At 40.7% G+C, this 21,437-nt stretch overlaps 1 protein-coding gene across 1 annotated transcript in view; it reads left to right on the plus strand.

Moving 5' to 3' along the window:
* Positions 1 to 7,235, plus strand: part of LOC122542860 (cyclin-dependent kinase-like 1) — a 59,955-nt gene extending 52,720 nt beyond the window's left edge. Inside the window, exon 9 of the mRNA XM_043680961.1 lies at positions 5,198 to 7,235. Within this exon, the coding sequence (XP_043536896.1) occupies positions 5,198 to 5,299 (102 nt within the window). The 3' untranslated portion in view covers positions 5,300 to 7,235. The remainder of the gene's footprint in view (positions 1 to 5,197) is intronic.
* The last annotated feature ends 14,202 nt before the right edge of the window (positions 7,236 to 21,437 follow it).

The following is a 21,437-nucleotide window of genomic DNA, read 5'->3' on the forward strand; positions in this document are numbered from 1 at the left end:
CAGAGGGTGGTACGTGTATGGAATGAGCTGCCAGAGGTTGTGGTGGAGGCTGGTACATTTGCAACATTTAAGAGGCATCTGGATGGGTATGTGAATAGGAAGGGTTTTGAGGGATATGGGCCGGGTGCTGGCAGGTGGGACTAGATTGGGTTGGGATATCTGGTCGGCATGGACAGGTTGGACCGAAGGGTCTGTTTCCATGCTGTACATCTCTATGACTCTATGTCAGGCTAACTAGATAATCTACTTTCACTAATGCTGTTTGAGAGATCTACATCAAGCCAGGATAATAGTGCCTCGAGATCTCTGAATTAGAGAGATTGCAAAACAGGTCACTTGGCCTGAATCGACTTTAACTCTTCTATCCCAGGCATAGTCCTAATGTTATAATGCCCTTGTAAGTGGCTGCTACCCGTCTGGCCCAACGTTTGACTTTCCAAAAGGCAAAGCCAAAAGAATCAGAATTTCCATAGAGATTGTATGTGAAGTCAAGACATTGAGCCTTCACTACAAAAAATAGTGTTATTAATAGTCTGTTAACATCTTTCTTTCAACATCGCTTAATTGATTCCTAAATGGTAGCATTGACTTGTCCTTAATTGCTAACTTGAAGCCAACCACACAGCTTCAAAACAGTTGCTTTCTTCAAAAGAAAAACTGTCTGTTCTCTGAATTACATCTTTTCATTTAATCTTGTATTTACGTCATCTTATTCTGTGTCAGCCCTAGCTCAGTAGGTAGCACTCTTGTCTCTGAGTCACAAAGTTATGGTATGGGTTGAAGTGCTACTCTAGTTGTTGAAAACTGTCAAGTCTGACTGCAGCAAAGAAGCAGTGTTGCACTGTTGGAGGTATTATCTTTCAACTGAGGTGTTAAACTGATGTCTCACCTGCCCTTTCAAATGGCATAAAAGATTACATGGCCCTGTTTCAAAGAAGAATTATGCTTGACAAACATACTGGCATTTTTTGAGGATGCAACTGGTAGAATTGCTAAGGGGGAGCCAGTGAATATTGTTTACTTGGACTTTTATAAGGCCTTTGATTAGGTCCCATGTAAGACCATACATGGGGCGGCAGGGTGGCTCAGTGGTTAGCGCTGCTACTTCACAAAGCCAGGGACTTGAGTTTGATTCCAGTCTTGGACAACTGTCTGTGTAGAGTTTCATATTCTCCCCATGTCTGCGTGGGTTTCCTCCCATAGTCCAAAGATGTGTAAGTTAGATGAATTGGCCATGCTAAATTGTCTGTAGTGTCTAAGGATGTGCAGGCTAGGACAATTAGCCATGGGAAATGTGCAGTTATGTGCAGGAATAGGGTAGGGGGTTGGGTTTGTGTTGGATGCTGTTTGAAAGATTGATGAAGATTTGATGAGCCGATCAGCCTCTTTCCATACTGTAGATGTTCTATGATTCTGTGAAGAGGTTAGCATGCAAAGTTAATGCACATGGGATTGGAGGCAGTGTACTGACATGGATATAGAGAATTGGTTGGCAGGCAGGAAAGGGGGTGGCAGCCAATGATTAATGGGATATCACAGGCATCAGTTCTTGGACCCCAGCTTTCACATTGATTTTAATGTCCAATTTTGAAGGCAAAACAAAGATGGGTAGGAGGCTGAACTGTGAAGAAGATGCAGAGAGATATTAGTGTGATTTGGACAAGTTGAGTGGGCAAATGCAAAGCAGACGAAATATAATGTGGATATGTGTGAGGTTATTCACATGGGTAGCAAAAGCAGGTGATGGATTGGGAAAGGGGAGGTGCAATGAGATTAGGGTGCACTTGTACACCGGTTGCTGAAAATAAGCATGCAAGTTCAGCAGGTGGCTAAGAAGGCAAATAGTATATTGGCCTTCGTAGCAAGAGGATTCACGTGGAGGAGCAGGGATGTTTAGCTACAATTATACAGGACTTTGGTGAGACTACACCTGGAGTATTGTGTGCAGTTTTCCTTTCCTTATCTGCGGAATGATATTCTGACTATGGTGGGAGTGAAACAAAGACTGATTCTTGAGTTAGCAGGATGATGTATGAAGAGGAACTGGATCAGATAGAACTATATTCACTTGAATTTAAAAGACTGAAGGAAGATCTCATAGAAATGTATAAAATTCTAACAGGTCTAGACAGGTTAAATACAAGAGGGATGTTTCCAATGACCAGGGAATCCAGAATCAATGGGTCACAGTCTGAGGATATGGGGTATGCTGTTTAGGACTGAGATGAGGAGAAATTTCTTCTCCCAGAAACTGGCGAGCTTGTGAAATCTCTACCACAGAAAGCAGATGAGACCAAAACATTGAATGTTTTCAAGGAGTTAGTTATAGTCTTAAGGGCCACGGGGATCAAAGGTAATAGGGAGAAGGCGGGAACAGGATTCTGAGTTGGGTGAATAAGCCATGATCGCATTGAATGGAAGAGCAGACTCGAAAGGCTGAATGACCTACGCTTGCTGCTATTTTCTATGTTTCTTTCAACAAAGGATTTCTCCTCCGTATCCTGACTAAAATTTATCAATCAACATTACAAAACAAATCATCAGGTCATTATCATTGCTGTTTATGGGAGCCTGCTGTAGATAATTGTAAGCATATTTCCTACATTACAACAGTGACTACACTTGAAAAGTAATTTACTGGATGTAGGTTTAGAATAGAAAGCAGAAATCATCAGCAGTGCTTCGCCTGGAGGCCCACTGAAGATGTTACATAGTAGGGTGACAAAACGTCTGCAAATGAACCTTCCAGCTCAGCGAGCAAACCTACATCTAGAATCTCAACCTGAGCTACAAATCTTCTCAAAACTCGCTTAGTAATTTAATTGCTTTAAAGGGCTTTGAGATGTCTGGTAGAGTCTATTATCAGAAGAAATTATCTGTTCTTTACATAATGTTCATTCTTTCATGATTTCTCCATGCCTTTATCAAATCACTCCTTAATCTCTGTTCCAACTAAAACAAAACATGTCTCTCTTCCCGAAATTCTTTATCCTGATGCATCTATGTAGCCTCAATACACCTCATCACAAGTCCCAAACTGTGCACAATACTCCAACTAGGATCTTGAAGGTTTGATATAGATTCACCATTTAATCTGAATTTTATATATAGTAAATCCTCTGTATCTGCAAGCTCATGATTTACTTTTTGGTGCAGATAATCAAACTTGTAAGTAGCACTAAAATACATTATGGGCGGCACGGTGGCACAGTGGTTAGCACTGCTGCCTCGCAACGCCAGAGACCCGGGTTCAATTCCCGCCTCAGGCGACTGACTGTGTGGTAAGGGGTAAATGTAGGGGTATGGGTGGGTTACGCTTCGGCGGGTCGGTGTGGACTTGTTGGGCCGAAGGGCCTGTTTCCACACTGTAAAGTAATCTAATCTAATCTAATACATCATCTGCAGGCAAACCGGTGTATCGTGATTTTTAATCTGTATTTTTAACAGGCTCCGCACTCGCAAATTTCATCATCCATGGGGGTTCTTAGAAACAGAACCCTCATTTATACAGAAGAATGATGATATATTACTTGCCATGAAACCCAGTATTCCATTCGCTTTTCATTAATGGTCTTATCTACTTGAAATGCTGCTTTTAATATCTTGTGCACCTTCAATTTGCAAATTCCTCTTTTTCTGCATTACACTGACACCGTCTCTAATTCAAAGGATAATGATCAACTTTGAATTTTCTACCAAAATAACCTACCTCACAATTACGGACATTTGCATTTGCAGCATTTTATCCCTTAAATCAACTTAACCAAATCACAGGAAACAATCTGTTTCTATTGGCTCACAGTCATCTATTTAAATATCTTTTGAAAGCTTTGACATTGGGCTTCTCCAATTTCATATTAAAATTGCATGACCAGGAGACATGCCCTTGGTTTAATATTAAATCTGGTAGGTAAAAATAATGATTGCAGATGCTGGAAACCAGATTCTGGATTAGTGGTGCTGGAAGAGCACAGCAGTTCAGGCAGCATCCAAGGAGTAGCGAAATTGACATTTCAGGCAAAAGCCCTTCATCAGGAATCATTTCGCTGCTCCTTGGATGCTGCCTGAACTACTGTGCTCTTCCAGCACCACTAATCCAGAAATTAATATTAAATCTGGCTAACAGCACCTCAAAGTTCAGCACTCTCTCAGGTCTGATGAATTTGCCAGATTGTGTGCTAAAGTCCCCAAGAAGTGCACAAAGTGGTGCAACTATTGAGACACAATGGACGAGGAACCATTACTGAGCTGTACTAAGTTAGTCTACTTCAGCTGAAAACATGGAAGATGGATCTTGGTGCATTTGGAATCAGAAACGAGTTAACATTTCTGCTTTACATCACACTCTGAGCCTCTTGCTACAAAAATGGTGCATGTGAGGAGGCTGGACTGCAATGCATTACAAAACCAGGGCTCAATAAATTTATTCCTCAGGCTAATCTTGAGATTTTTTTGGAGATAACATTTTGGTTTTCAGGGGCTCCTTTTGTCAGTCTCTATCTCATTCAATCAGTGGTGCAGGCAATTAGTAACAAGGTCAGAAGTCACACGACACCAGGTTATAGTCCAACAGATTTATCAGAAATCACAAACTTTTGTAGTGCTACCCCTTCATCAGGTGAATTCCCCTCATGAAGGGAACAGCGCTCCGAAACCTTGTCATTTCAAATAAACCTGCTGGGTAACCTCTGACCTTGTCCACCCCAGTCCAACATCAGCCACCTCCACATCATGGTTAGATTTAGTGACAATACCTACTGCATTTGAGTTGATATACAGAGGATTTAGATTCTCACAGAGGCAGTTGGAGAATTCCTCAATATTTTCAATAACTATCACTGCTCCATTAAACTTAAAATCACAACACATAAGAAAAGCTTTAATTTCCTCAGTAACATAGGATTTACATAAGCACAAGTTCTTGATGTAAGTTAGCAACTAGTACTTTGAAAGTATATGATGTGAACTTGGTACCTGCTGTCTAGTTATGTCTATTTACCTCTTCCCTAATAAACATTCCCCACCCCACCCCCCTAATTAAATTTTCCCTGGTAAGTGGGAGATTTCAGGGGAGAATTTGCCCACCATTTCCATGCATTCTGAGCCCCAGTCAACACCATATAGCTCACTGAAATGAGAAGAGCAGAATTGAGTGTGAGATCGCAGCTTCTCATTGTTTATTTTTCTGCTATTCCAGCTCCAGTACCTGCCTCAACTAACGAGCAGCAACATCTCACCAGCACCTGAGCCCAAGAAGTATCACCGGCACAAGAATGACCATCACTTGCCCAACATCTGACTATATGGCAGCAAAAGCCAGCGAACCCAGCCAAACACCCACCTGCACTTCCACAACTTCCCCAACAAGTGGAACCCCTGACGGAATACTTCCAAACCCACACTGCATTTACAGGGACCGGGCCATTCAATAGATAGGGGTTTAAGGAGGGGTTTTGGGCTGGACAGGGACTTGTGTTCTTAATTTGGCACCATATTTGTGCAGGGGGTCCAGCCCCCACATGAATGCCAGTTCTATCAAGTAATGCGACAGGCCCATGCTAATATTGCAATGTTTGGTGGAGACTGTCCAGTAAATAATAATACCCATCAGCCAGGTTCTCTTAAATATATGAAGATACCTGAGATATGCAGTCATTTGTACATTATGCTGGTTTGCAAATTATTTTTATTGGCCAGTAAATCCACAGTGGTAGTTTTCTAGTCGATTGAGGAGTTGACACTTCAGAAACACATGCCACCTATTGGCCAGAACCTACCATTACAGTGACTGTTCCCACAGCAAAATTGAACAAGAAATATTGACATAGCAATTCACATTGGGAAATGTTGGCTGAAAATTGTGACCAAAAATCATAACAGAAGGAAGTAAGCTTTTACGGACAATAAGTGCCTTACATTCTTACATCCTCTGTATGATTTTAAGACAACCAAAACAATAGTTGTCTCCAGAATAATGTCATTAATGTATGCACATAATCTGTGAGTACATGCCATGGGAGGGGTCACCTTTCTCTCTTGTCTGAAGCCTGAGCATCTATTCAACTTCCAGAATATCCCAGGTACATTCTGTCTCTGCTGGGTTTGCATGGATGACAGATGTGGTTTCAACTCCTTCATTGCAGGATTTGAATTGAAACCTATTTCTCCAACCAGAATTTAAATCTGGATAATATCCTATTATATGGCTGTTTATTTCTACAAGTGACAGCTATAATGATTTGAAATGTACAGTAGTTATTCATTCTATTCACACACATCATTTTTGTCCAATATTAGACATTGTGTCTCATTTGAACACTGAAGAGATCAATGAGATGAAACTAACCTAATTTCCTAAAGTGGGGACCTCAAGTGGTTAGGAATTAATGCAAAATCCTTCGCAGCTGGAGAAGTGATATTGACGTGTGGGACAGGGAAGATGTTGATGGCAAATCATTGATCTTTGGGACAGCAAATAAGGATTACATTTCCCTTGCAACTGCTGGCTTTCAAGCACAGTGCTTTGAAGAAGCATATTTTCTTACTGAGACTGTTTGTTTATATGGAAGCAGAGTGTAGCTTCATTTGGCAACTGGCACAATTCCTTAGGCCTGCTGCCAAGCAACAGACCAATAAAACAATAAAGAGGCAGTTAGATCTAGATGGTTACAAAACAGGACAAGGTTGGGTTAAGACCCTTCAATCTTGACTTCCCCATTAAATAAGAACCTAAACCTAAACTCATCTCCACCATCATTCAACTGTTGAGTGACTCCTGGGCCACTGATCCAACAAGGACAAAGAAAATTGTGGGATAGATTAGACATTAAATGAATGTCATTGGTTCTACTGGCTTAGATTATTTGTTGTGTTCAAAATGACTGAGGGTTACTCTGGAGCTTGAGCTTCATTGTAGCTCCTGGTTTATTTAATAATGTATTCCACTGAGATTGGAATTATGCATATAAAAGAAACAGCCTTTGTCCAGGGCAAGGTTCCACACTTCATTCCTGTTAGTGAGTGGGAAGATGGACCCTCACTCCTCATCTAGTACAACTGTTTGATTTGCTTGCCACAAGTGAGAGATCATGCTGTGTGTAAATGTATGCCATGTTTCCTATATTATGATAGAGACTACATTTTAAAAGTACTTATTTGATTGTTAAGCACTTTAGGGCATTGAGGTTTTGAAAAGGAATGTATAAATACAGTTTATAAAACACTTTATCTTACAATCATGTTCATTCAGTCTGTCTCCTTATTTAACATTAAGGGAGAGTTCTGTACATCATAACATGTTATAAACAGATGTTAGGAGGTGACAGCATCTCTCAGTAACCTCTAAAACTGCACCTTGCCAATGGCCAGTACCTTGGTAACAAGAGACATGCCAGTAACTGTGCAAGTACCTCACATTTCAAAACTGTGAAACAATTAAGGAATTGAATTTTTTTAAACTATTTCTCTTTACCCAATCGTACACTCTGACACTGTGAAAGCTGAACTTCTTGATTGGATTATTCACTGTTCACTGTTCTTTATTATTATAGTTGTCAATCTTCTAGGATCATCTTGGCATCTCCAGAGATTGCTGGACACTACCATGAAAAATCTAAAAGAAACATTGTTTACATTTTTTAAACAGTTTACATTGAACACTTTCTTTTCGCTGAGATGGAAAAACGACTGTTTGACTGGGTAGGGCAGTTGGATGTGGGGGTCATATGATTTAAATCTCCAGAAATACATCTATCCTGAGTTGGGAGCTCTAACTCCTGTTGTATAGTCCTGGAGACTCGGCATTTAGAATGCAGCAGTCTCCTTGATTTCAGACGAAAACATTAAATCCCACATAAGTAAAAGTAAAATCTTTGGTGCAAGAGAATGTGAGGAAGCTTCGGAATTCTGGGTGTGCATGAATTTGGGTGTTTGCATGATTCCTAAACTGGGGAGCAGCATACCACATTGATAAGAGGGTCAAGGATCCCTGTAATCTGAGGCAGATGGTAGATGGCTTTTGGGTAACGTTATTCAATCAGATCTACTCCCTGCAGTCCTGCATGTGTTTTTCTTCTCTTTTTCGTTTAAGTACATATTCAATTCCCTTTTGCAAGTCATTGCTGTGTAGTCTAGTACTGACCAATAATCCAAGTTGCTGATAAGCAGGATGCATCAACATGGCTGGTGAAGATTGATAGGATTGTTAAGAAGACATTTGGTATGTTAGTTTTTATTGGTAGAGGGATTGAGTTTCGGAGCCACGAGGTTATGTTGCAGCTGTACAAAACTGTGGTGTGGCTGCACTTGGAGTATTGTGTACAGTTCTGGTCACCGCATAGTAGGAAGGATGTGGAAGCTTTGGAAAGGGTGCAGAGGAGATTTACTAGGATTTTACCTGGTATAGAGGGAAGGTCTTATAAGGAAAGGCTGAGGGACTTGAGGCTGTTTTCTTTAGAAGAAAGTTGAGAGGTGACTTAATTGCCACATATAAGATAATCAGAGGGTTAGGGTGGACAGTGAGAGCCTTTTTCCTCAGTGATGGCTGGCACAAGGGGACATAGTTTTACATTGAGGGGTAATAGATATAGGACAGATGTCAGAAGTAGTTTCTTTACTTAGAGTAGTAGGGGTGTGGAACACCCTGTCTGCAACTGCAGTAGACTCGCCAACTTTAAGGGCATTTAAATAGTCATTGGATAAATATACGAATTAATATGTAATAGTGTAGGATAGATAGCTTCAGATTGGTTCCACAGGTTGGCACAACATCGAGGGCCAAAGGGCCTGTACTGCACTGTAATGCTCTATGTTCGTGAATACACACCTTTTGACAAAGACCTATCCCTCAGCCATATCTAATATATCTTTAATAATAAAGCAGAGAGGAGTAGGAGGTCCTAATGAGTCATTAGTATATTCTTCCCAGATAAAGGTAAAAAAGTAATTATCACTCAGTCACAGCAGGTTTTTTGAGATGAAGCATATTTGACAAGTTCCCTCTCCCACATATACTGCATTATATCATTGATATGCTACATGGATTGTTGATGAATTGTGAGCCTTCAACCAAACAGGTGACTGATGGCTTTGTGAAGCTGGATCCAACCTATTTTGTGAACATGTGAATGGCTGATCTTGAAACCTGGCTGATCTAATCTTGGATGTCATGTGTCTCAAATTGGGTGGATCCTCTCCCAGGTAATCCTTACTCCTGCTCCTCCTGGAGACAACTAGTGACTAAGGTTTCTTTGTCAAAAGAATGGCTCATTGGTAGTGTCCCATCTCTGAGCCACAAGGCCCTGTTCAAGTCCCACCGGCTACAAAGGTTTTTTTAGATTACTTACAGTGTGGAAACAGGCCCTTCGGCCCAACAAGTCAACACCGCCCCGCCGAAGCGCAACCCACCCATACCCCTACCTTTACCCCTTACCTAACACTACGGGCAATTTAGCATGGCCAATTCACCTGGCCTGCACATCTTTGGACTGTGGGAGGAAACCGGAGCACCCGGAGGAAACCCACGCAGACACGGGGAGAATGTGCGAAGTCCACACAGTCAGTCGCCTGAGGCGGGAATTGAACCCGGGTCTCTGGCGCTGTGAGGCAGCAGTGCTAACCACTGTGCCACCGTGCCGCCCACACGGTGTGTTATATCTAAATTAAAAATATTTACATACATCAAAATCCCAGCCCTGGAGGGCCCAGGAAGATTCTAAATACTATATCTATTTCTTCAATTTTGTTTTATGTGCAAGAGTCTCCTTGAACTACAGAGATCATTTGGGCTTAAGCGGGGACGCAATGGCCTAGTGGTATTATCACTAGACTGTTAAACCAGATGCTCAGGTAATGTTCTGGGAATCTGGGTTTGAATCCCACCATGAGTTTGATTACCATGAATTATTGATTTTCAGGGAAACCCCATCTGGTTTGCTAATATGTCCTTTTAGAGAAGGAAGTTCTCATCCTTGCTTGGTTTGGTATACATGTGACTCCAGACGCACAGCAATGTGATTGCCTCTCAACTGCCGTCTGGGTAATTAGGGATAGACAGTAAATACTGTCCTAGCCAGCAATGCCCACATCCTACGAAAAATTTTTCATCCCAATTCCATTCTTTTCCTCTGGTTTAGTGCTAGAAACGATTAACCTTTCCTGCTAATTAATAAGGGAACGGTTAAGGAATCACCTTAGTAGGGGTTTAAAAAAAGACTGAACGGGCACTTATTCCATTGGCCATTATGGAAAGTGCTAAGACTTCCTTTTGGTGACTGCTGAGCAGCAGAGCCATTGCAAGCTTACCACTGACACCATAAGGCTGTTGGATGTTACTGCAGTTACTTTCATCAGAAGGTGGACAATGATTGATAATGTATCAAAAGAGAGTTGATGCTGGAAATCTGAAACAAAACTGGGGAATCCAGGAGTCACGCAGCAGGTTAACAGTTCGAGTGCCTGTAAATGTGGCAGAAGAAAGGCACTTAGCATTGAAATCAGAGTGTGCCCAGTGCCCCCTTCAATGACCAATCTAAGAACCATCTTTTGTTTGATTAAAAGTTGTAATGTAACAAAAGAACAAAGCTCACTAATTTTATTCAAGAACACGTTCACACCTTGAAATCCGGCCCTCTTTGCCGAATTTACAGTTAAAAATGTCTAAATTGTAGCTTAGGTAATGTGCCTATTTTTGATTCAGAAAAGTGTAGGTTTTAAATCACACTGTGAAGGAATGCTGCACTCTCAGAGGTGTAATCTTTCAGATGCAAGTCAAATTAAGGCCCTATTTGCCCTCAGTCATATGTCAGAGAAAGATCCCATGCTGCAACTGTTCTCCATAATGACCAAGGCAATATTTAGCCCTCAACCTCAACCACAAACGCCAGCATATCTATTCGCTATTACATTGTTTCTGGGAATTTGCTGTGTAGATAAGCTGTATATGTCCAAAACCTGATGTCGTTTGATTTTTGATTATGTTCTAACTCACAGCAGTAAATGTACTTCAATATTATTTTTGTTGTAAAGTGACTTGGATATTCTAAAACTGCGAAAGATGCTGTCTAAATGCAAGTCTTTCTTGATGGTCACTCTATCATCAAAGCCCCAGCACAGGTAAAATATTCTTAAATGGTAAAACTCAAAAAAGAACAGACAGCCACATGCGAATATACAACTAAATGTTTACAATATCTGTCCTGGATTAGGAAGTTAGTTGTAAGACCATTCTTTTTGGGCTCTGGACTTAAAAATGGGGTAAAGAACTGCTTTAAACAAAAGATATTGTGGAAGACATTCCATTTTTTTAAAAACGAGTTATTGGATGTGTATTCCGGGTAGTTAAGCCCAGTGATGAACTTTTGATTCGTTTTTCAACTGACCAGTTGTGTGTTCAAGAATGTTCAGCATAGGAACCAACTAAGAAATTACTGGCCAAATGGCTACAGCTTTGTGTTTAGACAATACAGCTGAAATATCTACTCTGTGAAGGACAAAATATTTATCTTGTTCTTTGAGAGTGGAGAAATAAAATAAATTCCCAAGCAGCTAGCTACTCTCTGCAAATTCGCTTCCTGAAATAGGAAATCACCTTCAAAGATGTTGAAAAGGCCAATTCCCAACTGGCGAATGAAAGATTGAGAACTGACATGTTCACAATTTTGTGTCCTTATCAAAGATTTGAAAAGAACCAGAGAAGAAGAAAAACATCTCTCTGATGCCTGTACTCCAGACTGGTGCTAGGACTGGGCTTCACTGAATTTTTCTTTGTTCTTTCCCAAACCCATATTATTAGTGTTTTGACCTGACTCTGTGTGTCTGCTTGTATGTATACGGAATATTTGAAAAAGGGATCGAGTTTGTTACAGAGAATTATAAGTTATAAGCTTGTATTTCTTTTCTGGAATTGATTAAAACAATAAATAGCTGTTTTCTTGTATAAAAACACATAAGCATAGATGATTGTTTTCTTTTAACATGGATCCATCACTCAGATAAATTGTGGACTTTAGATAGTTTGAATAAATCATTTCACATTTGTGACAACCCCAAGCATTGTAGTGCATGATTTCCAGTGTACTCAGAGTCAGAGTCTTACAGCATGGAAACGGACCCTTCAGTCCAACTTATCCATGCTGTTATAGACCAGGCCAGACCCCCCTCAAAACATTTCAAGAAGGTAGCCCAGAAACTAGCTTTTCAGGTGTAAAGTGGATATTCCAGGAGTGATGCAGCTGGTCAAAACCCCTTAGTTTTAAACAAACAGAATTTATTCAGAGTACCGAATGAAACACAAACAAAAGAAAACAGAACAGAGAATAACTTAACCTATCCAAAAACCCAACAGACTATCCCAACTTAATGATGCCATTCCAAATTCTTGCAATAGTGCCCATAAACACCCTTGGCAAAAAGGCAAAATCAGATACAGGTTCTTACAGGAGAGAGAAATGGCAGAGAGATTCAGCATGGAACTCCTTCTTCTATGTTGCTGTTTCTTTTTGAATTCCCAGCTAACAATAACCAGCAGTTCCAAAAATACTAAAACCAAAATTGCTAAATCCAAACCAAAACCAAACCAAAGAAAAGCTGAGTTGAGAGAACTGGCAACTCCCCTTTCGTTGTACAATGTTTTTTAAAACTTGAAAGCCTTTTGCCAGAAGCAATATCTGTTAGCCATAATCAAATTGGCACTAAAACCCATACAAACCAGACATCCAGGAACCTCTGCGTTTACAATCACTCAGAAAACACCAAGGACAATATAACCTTGCTAAAAGGAACCACAGCAACACAATGCCAACCAAGTTTCCCAAACCAAACTAGTCTCATTACCAGCATGTGGCCTATATCCCTCTAAACTTTTCCTATTCGTGTACCTGTCCAAATATTTTTCAAATGTTGCAACCATACCTGTATCTACCACTTTCTCTAGCAGTTCATTTCACACACGATCCACCTGCAGGTCCCTTTTAAATCTTTCTCCTCTCACCTTAAAAACATTTTGAATTTCCCTACCCTAGGGAAAAGACCTTTGCTATTCATCTCATCAACGCCCCTCATGATTTTATAAACCTCTGTAAGGTCACCCCTCAAACTCCTACACTCTAATGAATGAAGTCTCAGCCTCTCCTTATAACTCAAACTCTCCTGTCCCAGTAACATCTTGGAAATCTTTTCGGAACCTTCTCCAATTTATAATATCCATAATATCACTGGGCAACCAGAACCAGAACCAGTCATGGCATATTTAAGCAGTGAATCATTCTGTAAGCTTAATGTGCATGAAACAGTAATCTAAAGAACAGGTGAGTGCACAAGTTAACATGTTATGCTTTTCTTATTTCTCTGTTCAAAGATCATTGCAGTCACCATGCTTTTGAATAAGTGTACAGAATTATTGTGTTGCATGAACAAATATTTATGACTGCTCCCAACCTCATTCCCGTTTTTGTACATACTTCATTAGATACTGTTTAAATTACTTAGGAAACCACTCATTTTTAATTCTTTGCTAATTATGAGTCTGTTCTCATTCAGATTAAAAATCCAGTTATGCTTGAGGAGGAAGCAACCAGGGACACTTGAGAATTTTGTTGTGTGAAACTATTGGGTGCATGTACACACATCTTGTCTTTAGAAAAGTCCTTCCATGAGTGTAACTTGTTCTGTCAGTTTATAGGAGCAACTTTGGTTAACAGCGCTTTTTTTTACAGATTCCGTTGCCTCTTTTGTATTTTTATTATTATCAAACATTATTGTGCGAAAAGAGGGTTTTGCAACTTTTTTAAAAAATTGTCTATGTCAAATTATCAGCATTTTTCAGTAAGGTGACTAAAGGTGGGCTGTGACAGTGTGATCAAGTGGCAGTTGCACAACCTACTTTTGATGCTAAGGTTGTGCTCTTGGGGCCACTCAGCTCCTGACCTCATTACAATCTTAATCTAAACAAAGATAAAAGAGCTGACTCCAGAGATAGAGTCGTAGAAACATACGGCACGGAAACAGACCTTCAGTCCACCTCGTCCATGCCGATTAGATATCTAAAATTAATCTAGTCCCACTTGCCAACATTTTGCCCATATCTCTCTAAACTCTTCCTATTCATGTACCTAACCAGATACCTAGTAAATGTTCTAGTCTCCACCACTTTGGCAGCTCTTCCACACACACACACACACACACACACCAACCTCTGTGAAAACGATGCCCCTTAGGCCCTTTTTAAATCTTTCCCCTGTCACTTTAAACGTATGCCTTCTAGTGCTGGACTTCTCTACCCTTGGAAAAAGACCTTCACTCTATCCATGCGTTCATGATTTTATAGACCTCTAGAAGGTCATCCCACAGTCTCCGACACTCCAGGGAAAATAGTTCCAGCCTATTCAGCCTCTCCCTATAGCTCAAACTCTCCAACTCTGTAACATCCTTGTAAATTGTTTCAAGTTTAACAACATCATTCCTGTGACAGGAAACCAGAACTGAATGCATATTCCTTAAGTGGCCTAACCGATGTCCTGTACAGCTGCAACATGATGTCTCAACTCCCATACTTAATGCATTGACCAATAAAGTCGTGTACCCTGTCTACCTGTGACTCCACTTTCAAGGTACTATGAACCTGTACTTCAAGGTCTTTTCACTACCCTGTCTACCTGCGATTCCACTTTCAAGGTACTATGAACCTGTACTTCAAGGTCTCTTCACTACCCTGTCTACCTGTCACTCCACTTTCAAAGTACTATGAACCTGCACCCCAAGGACTCTTTATTTGACAACACTCTCCAAGACCTTACCATTAAGTGGATAAGTCCTACCCCCTGATTTACCCTACCAAAATGTAGCACCGGATATTTATCTATATTAAGCTCTATCCGCCACTCCTTGGCCCATCAGCCCATCTGATCAAAGTCCTGTTTTAGTCTGCGGTAACCTTCTTTGCTGTCCACTACACCACTAATTTTGGTGTCATCTGCAAATTTACTAACCAGTTCTACTTTAATATAAATGATTGGGATATAAATAATGACAAAAAGCAATGGACCCAGCACCAATCCTTGCAGCACACCGCTGGTCACAGGCCTACAGTCCGAAAAGCAATCGTCCACCACCATCCGCTGTCTCTTACATTTGAGCCAATGTTGTATCCAAATGGCTAGTTCTCCCTGTATTCCATGTGATCTAACCTGACAGCGACTGCCTTTTGCATCAAGGGAACCTTGAAAATACAAGTCAGCAGGAATAGTGGGAAGATCTCTGTATGAGGGAGGTGATGGCCTAAAGGTATTACTACTGGGCTATTAATCCAAAGACCCAGATAATGTTCTGGGGATTCAGGTTTGAATCCCGCCACAGCAGGTGGTGGAATTTGAATTGAATTCAATAAAATGTCTGGAAGGAAGGATTTAATGATGACCATGAATCCATTGTTGATCGTCAGAAAAATGCATTTGGTTTATTAATGTCCTTTCTGGAGGTAACTGCCATCCTTACCTGGTCTAGCCTACATGTGACTCCAGACTCTCAGCAATGACTCTTAAATCTGGGCTATTGGGAATGGGCAATAAATGCTGCCTAGCCAGCAATACCCTCATCCTGTGAATAAATTTTTTAAAATTGTTTAGATTTATATCAAGCACAAAGGAAGTTGGCTGTGTTTGATTAAAGTAATTAATCTCACCCCAGGACATCTGTGTAGGAGTTTTTCAGTACTGTATTGTCCTTGGCCCAAAAATCTTCAACCACTTCAGTAATGACCTTCTATCAGAAACTCTGAAGTGAGAATGACATTTCTGAATTTCCCCTCTCCCAGCTTCATAGGATGGGAGGGTGGGGGTGGGGATGGTGGCTTATCATTGACCAGCAACACTTCAGTTGATTTGATAACCAAGGTTGTTTTTGCCTACATAGGATGCTTGCAACTGAACTTTGTAGCATGTCAGTCCCTGAATGTGACTGATATCTCAAATGGTCGCTAGAGGCTTAAAATAACCATTGGATAAAAGTACAAAGTGGCTGCATGCAGAGCTTAAAAATGTGTTACTGGAAAAGTTCAGTAGGTCAGGCAGCATCTAAGGAACAGGAGAATCGACGTTTCAGGCATAAGGGCTTATGCCCGAAACGTCGATTCTCCTGTTCCTTTGATGCTGCCTGACCTGCTGCGCTTTTCCAGCAACACATTTTTAAGCTCTGATCTTCAGCATCTGCAGTCCTCACTTTCTCCTAGCTGCATGCAGAGCTCCAACTTTTGATATTTTTTATGCATAAAGCTCTTAAATTCCCTCCCTAAACCTCCACTTCTTTCTACTTGGTTAAACTATACTTATCACATAGAGACCTGAAAGTTGTACTCTTAAGGTTGGGGCACTACAGAGGATGGAGAGAAGATTTGCAAGGATGATGCCAGCAAAAGCCGTGTACTCATATTAAGGAAGGGCTGGTTCTCCTCCCTTGGTAAAAATAGGCTGAGAGGCTTACTTAACAAACGTATTTAAAAAGTATCAAAAATTGGCCTGCGACATATTTCTGCTTTAATTCTACATTCAGATATAGGTAGAGTAATTGTCAGGATGGTGAAGAAGGTATTTGGTATACTTGCCTTCATTGATCAGTGCATTGAGTATAGGAGTTGAGATGTTGCAGCTGTACAGAACATTGGTTAGGCCACTTTTAAAATACTGCATTCAATTCTGATCTCTCTGCTTTTGGAAAGATGTTGTTAAACTCAAGAGTCATACAACATAGAAACAGACCCTTCAGCCCAACTCATCCATGACGATCAGATATCCCAACCTAACCTAGTCCTACATGCCAGCATTTGGCCCATATCCCTCCAAACCCTCTCTATTTATATACCCATCCAGGTCCAAAGATGGACAAAAGAGTTGAATTTCAGAAGTGAGGTGAGAGTCACTGCTCTTGACATCAAGGTCCCATTAACAAAGTGTGGTATCAAGAAGCTCTAGCAAAACTGAATTCAACGAGAATTGGGAGGAAACTCCCAGCTGATTAAAATCATACCTGCCAGAAAGGAAGGTGATTGTGGTTGTTGGAGATCAGTCATCTCAGCTCCAGGACATCTCTGCAGAATTCCTCAAGTTCCTAATCTCCTAGACTCAATCATCTTCAGCTGTGTCTTCAATGATCCTCCTTCCATCATCAGGTCAGAAGTAGGGATGTTCACTCATGATTGCAAATATTCAGCATAATTTATGAATCCTCAAATACTGAAGCAGTCAGTGCCAAATGCAGCAAGATCTGGACAATATCCTGGTTTGAGCTGACATATGGCAATCACACTAAACAAGCGTCAGGCAATGATCATCTCCAACAAGGCAGAATCTACCCTTGACATTCAGTGGCATTCTGGATCAGTGGTGCTGGAAGAGCACAGCAATTCAGGCAGATCAGTGGCATTACCATCAATGAATTCTCCTGCTATCAATACTCTTGGGTTATCGTCAACCACTGTGGCTTTAAGAGTATGTCAGAGGCTAGAGTTGAAAAATGTGGTGCTGGAAAAACACAGCAGGCCAGGCAGCATCCGAGAAGTAGGAGAATCGACGTTTCGGGCATAAGCCCTTCTTCAGGACTTGTGCCCGAAACGTTGATTCTCTTGCTCCTCGGATGCTGCCTGGCCTGCTGTGTTTTTCCAGCACCACATTTTTCAACTCTGGTCTCCAGCATCTGCAGTCCTCACTTTCTCCTATGTCAGAGGCTAGGAATATTGCAGTTAATAACTCACCACCTGACTCCTCAAACAGAGTGTGGTGCTGGAAAAGCACAGCAGGTCAGGTAACATCCGAGGAGCAAGAAGCCCTTCATCAGCTCAAAGCAAGTCCACTATCTACAAGACATAAAGAGAATGATGGAATATTTCCTCCACTTGCCTGGATGAGTGCATTGCCGACGACAATCAAGAAGCTTGATATCATCTAGGACAATGTCGCCCAATTGACTGGCACCATATCCATGAACATAGTGTCTCTGCCACAGATATTCTGGATCAGCAGTGTGTACTGGCTACAAGACACATTGCAGAAATTCACCAAGGCTGCTTAGACAGCACCTTTGAAACCATAACTGTTAACATTTAAAAAGACAAGGACAGCTGATACATGGGAACATTGGTATCTGCAGGTTACCCAGAAAGCCACTCACCATCCAGATTTGGAAATATAATCATTGCTCTTTCAGTGTCTCTTGGTTAAAATCCTGGAGCTCCCTACCAATGGCATTGTAGGTCTACCTGCAGCAAATGACTGCAACAGTTCAGGAAGGCACTTGATCACTACATTCAAGGGCAAGTAGGGATGGGTAATAAATGCTGTCCAGCCAGCGTTGCCCTAATCTTGTGTTCAAATTGCTTTGTATTCTATTGCATTTTGAGGCTTACAATTATCACAAGCATTCTTTTCTTGTTTCATTTTAATCTCAATGGCTAGATTTTCTTTATCATAATTTTTGTCAAACTAGCAGAAATGTCTGGTTTTGCACATGCACAATTAATTAGAGTAATCCAGACAATGCTGCCAACAATTCCCTGTTCTTTCAAAGGGATGCTGGTGAAAGTCAATTAAAAATCACGGACTGTTCAAAGAAGACTCCACAAAAAGTTACATATTGTTGAATGAAATACAACTTTAATGATGCATTATGCTATTATAAGTAAATTGTCTCACTGGCCCTGAATATTAATTTTTAATTTCTCCACTTCATGTTAAAAATTCCAGAAATTGTTAAGCCAGTAGAAGTTTAAGGTTAACCTTAAAATTAGTGTGATACTCCCATGACTCAGTATAGCATTCATTGCTCTGCTGAGTAGAGCCAAGAGCCTGTCAATAAGAAAACCGGTGTTATTTTATTTACTATACATGATAATTGATATTTTAAATAAGCATTTAACTTCTAATTGCAATTAAAAATGCATATTATATTGTTAGGAAAATGGTAACACTACATTTACTGATGCAAACAGTTGCAAGTCGGCATTCTGGCAAATATGGTGTCATACACTTTAAGAAGGTGGATTACACAGGTAGCTGCTGAAGGTGGTAGCGATAAGGGCTTGTGTACTGGGCTCAAAAATAAGTATGGACGTCCAAAGTTAAAAGAAGGCAACTAAACTACCAAATAATTCCAAAAGGTATGCATAGCCTGCACCAGATTTTTGCATTAGTTGTACCCAGTTCAGCATAGTAGAGGGCTCCAAATAGTGGGAAAAAGCCAACAGTCTTCAGGGAAAGACTATGGGAGCCACACTGGTTTGGGACACCACCTGGAGACACAAATATTCCAAAACCAATTATGTATCCAACTATTAGAATAATGCCATTAATTAAAAGAATTTTTCTTTTTTAGTTGAATTGGAACTTTTAGGAATAATCATCAATATCTTCTGTATGCTGAACGTTCTCATTAAAATCAGAGATAGTGGCATTATTGGATCGAACTGGCTGCATTTTGACATGTTCTTCAACCATCCTAAAGGACATTATCACAGAGAGAAGCACAAGACATTAAACTTGAAAGAGTTCAGAAGAGATTTACAAGGGTATTGTCAGGTTAGAAGGTTTGAGAGCAGCACTTGTACACGTAATGGTAAGATCCTGGGGAGTGTTGCTAAACAAAGATCTTGGAGTGCAGATTCATAGTTCCTTGAAAGTGGAGTCTCAGGGAGACAAGATAGTGAAGGTGGCATTTGGTATGCTTGCCTTTATTGGTCAGTACGTTGAGTATAGGAATTGGGAAGTCATGTTGCAGCTGTACATTGGTAAGGCCACTTTTGGAATAGCAATTCTAATCTCCCTCTTATAGGAAAGATGTTGTGAAATTTGAAAGGGTTCAGAAATGATTTACAAGGATATTGCCAGGGTTGGAGGATTTGAGTTATAGGGAGAGGCTGAATAGGTTGGGGCTGTTTTGCCTGAAGCGTCAGAGGCTGAGGGGTTACCTTATGGAGGTTTATAAAATCGTGCTGGACATGGATAGAATGAAAAGCCAAGGTCTTTAACCACAGAGTAGAGGAGTCTGAAACCAGAGGGCATAATTTAAAAGGGGCCTAAGGAGCAACTTTTTCATGTAGAGAGTGGTGCATGTATGGAATGAGCTGCCAGATGAAGTGGTGGAGGTTGGTACAATTACAACATTTAAAAGGCACCTGGATGGGTACATGAATAGGAAGGGTTTAGAGGGAAATGGGCCAAATGCTGGCAAACGAGATTAGGCCAGTTAGGATATCTGGACAGCCTGGGCAAGTTAGACTGAAGGATCTGTTTCTGTGCTGCATAACTCTATGACTCTAAGTAAAAGAGTGGAGAAGTTCAGAGAGAGGTTGCGGGTGGAACATTGGGTGAATGCATTGTGATCTTGCACAAGTCATCATTCCATGTTTGATTTTGAACATCTCAGCACAATCAGAATTATCACAATTTGCCTCATTACCATGAGGCAGAAGAGGAAAAGTAAACAGTCTTATATGCCATTCATAATATCTTAAAGGGAACAGTCTCATTCATAAACAATTTTAAAAAGTCAGAAAGCCCACAAAATTCATGAAACCAAAACAAATTGTCAGTATGTCATGGAAATGATATGCTTCCATACATCAGATTCAATTTTCTGTCATCTTAATAAATTAATAAAAAGAAAAACAGGGTATATTTTAGGAATTTCAGACCAACACACATTACAAAGATTGCTCTACCTCCACATGCAGTAATCATTCCTGGCTCCCAAATCCTACTGGTCCCCAGGAAATTGCTTTTCCAGCAACACATTTTCAGTTCTGATCTCCAGCATCTGCAGTCCACACTTTCTCCTCCCAAATCCTACACCAGGAGCATGAAATATAAATTTCCTCTGAAATATGAGAGCTGCTTCACTGGTTCACAAAACAGGCCAAGGGAATACTATTTGGATAACACAAATTCCTACCTGGATAATAGCATGCTCGCTGTTGATAACTTGGTTGTGTGATGAGCTGTCATTACTGTCAATACAGTGAATCTAGTGGAAAAGAACAACGGTAAACAGTTTTTTAAAAGTAGTCCGGGCCCAAAATCTCAGTTGTTTTTACCCTAACAGTTGTTCTATGAAATAGCTTTTCCAGTGTTTGGAAAAACAATTCCACTCCAAGTCTCACACCCTTGCTGCAGCTTCAATTGCAGATTCTGTCCTGAGAAGAACTGCATGTTGTGGACAGACAGAATCTGTGGTTGAAGGTGCAGCTCCTCACAGATTCAGTCTTTGCCCTGTGATTTAACTTTCCATGCTTCACAGTTTTTGAGACAGCTTCACCCTCTGAACGCATATATTTTCAACATTAAGCAGTGAACCTGAAATATGAAGTCAGAATTCACACAACACCAGGTTATAGTCCAACAGATTTATTTGAAATCACAAGCTTTCAGAGCGCTGCTCCTTTGCCAGGTGAACTCCCT

The sequence above is a fragment of the Chiloscyllium plagiosum genome, chromosome 41 (genome assembly GCF_004010195.1).
Source record: "Chiloscyllium plagiosum isolate BGI_BamShark_2017 chromosome 41, ASM401019v2, whole genome shotgun sequence".
Taxonomy (NCBI): Eukaryota; Metazoa; Chordata; class Chondrichthyes; order Orectolobiformes; family Hemiscylliidae; genus Chiloscyllium; species Chiloscyllium plagiosum.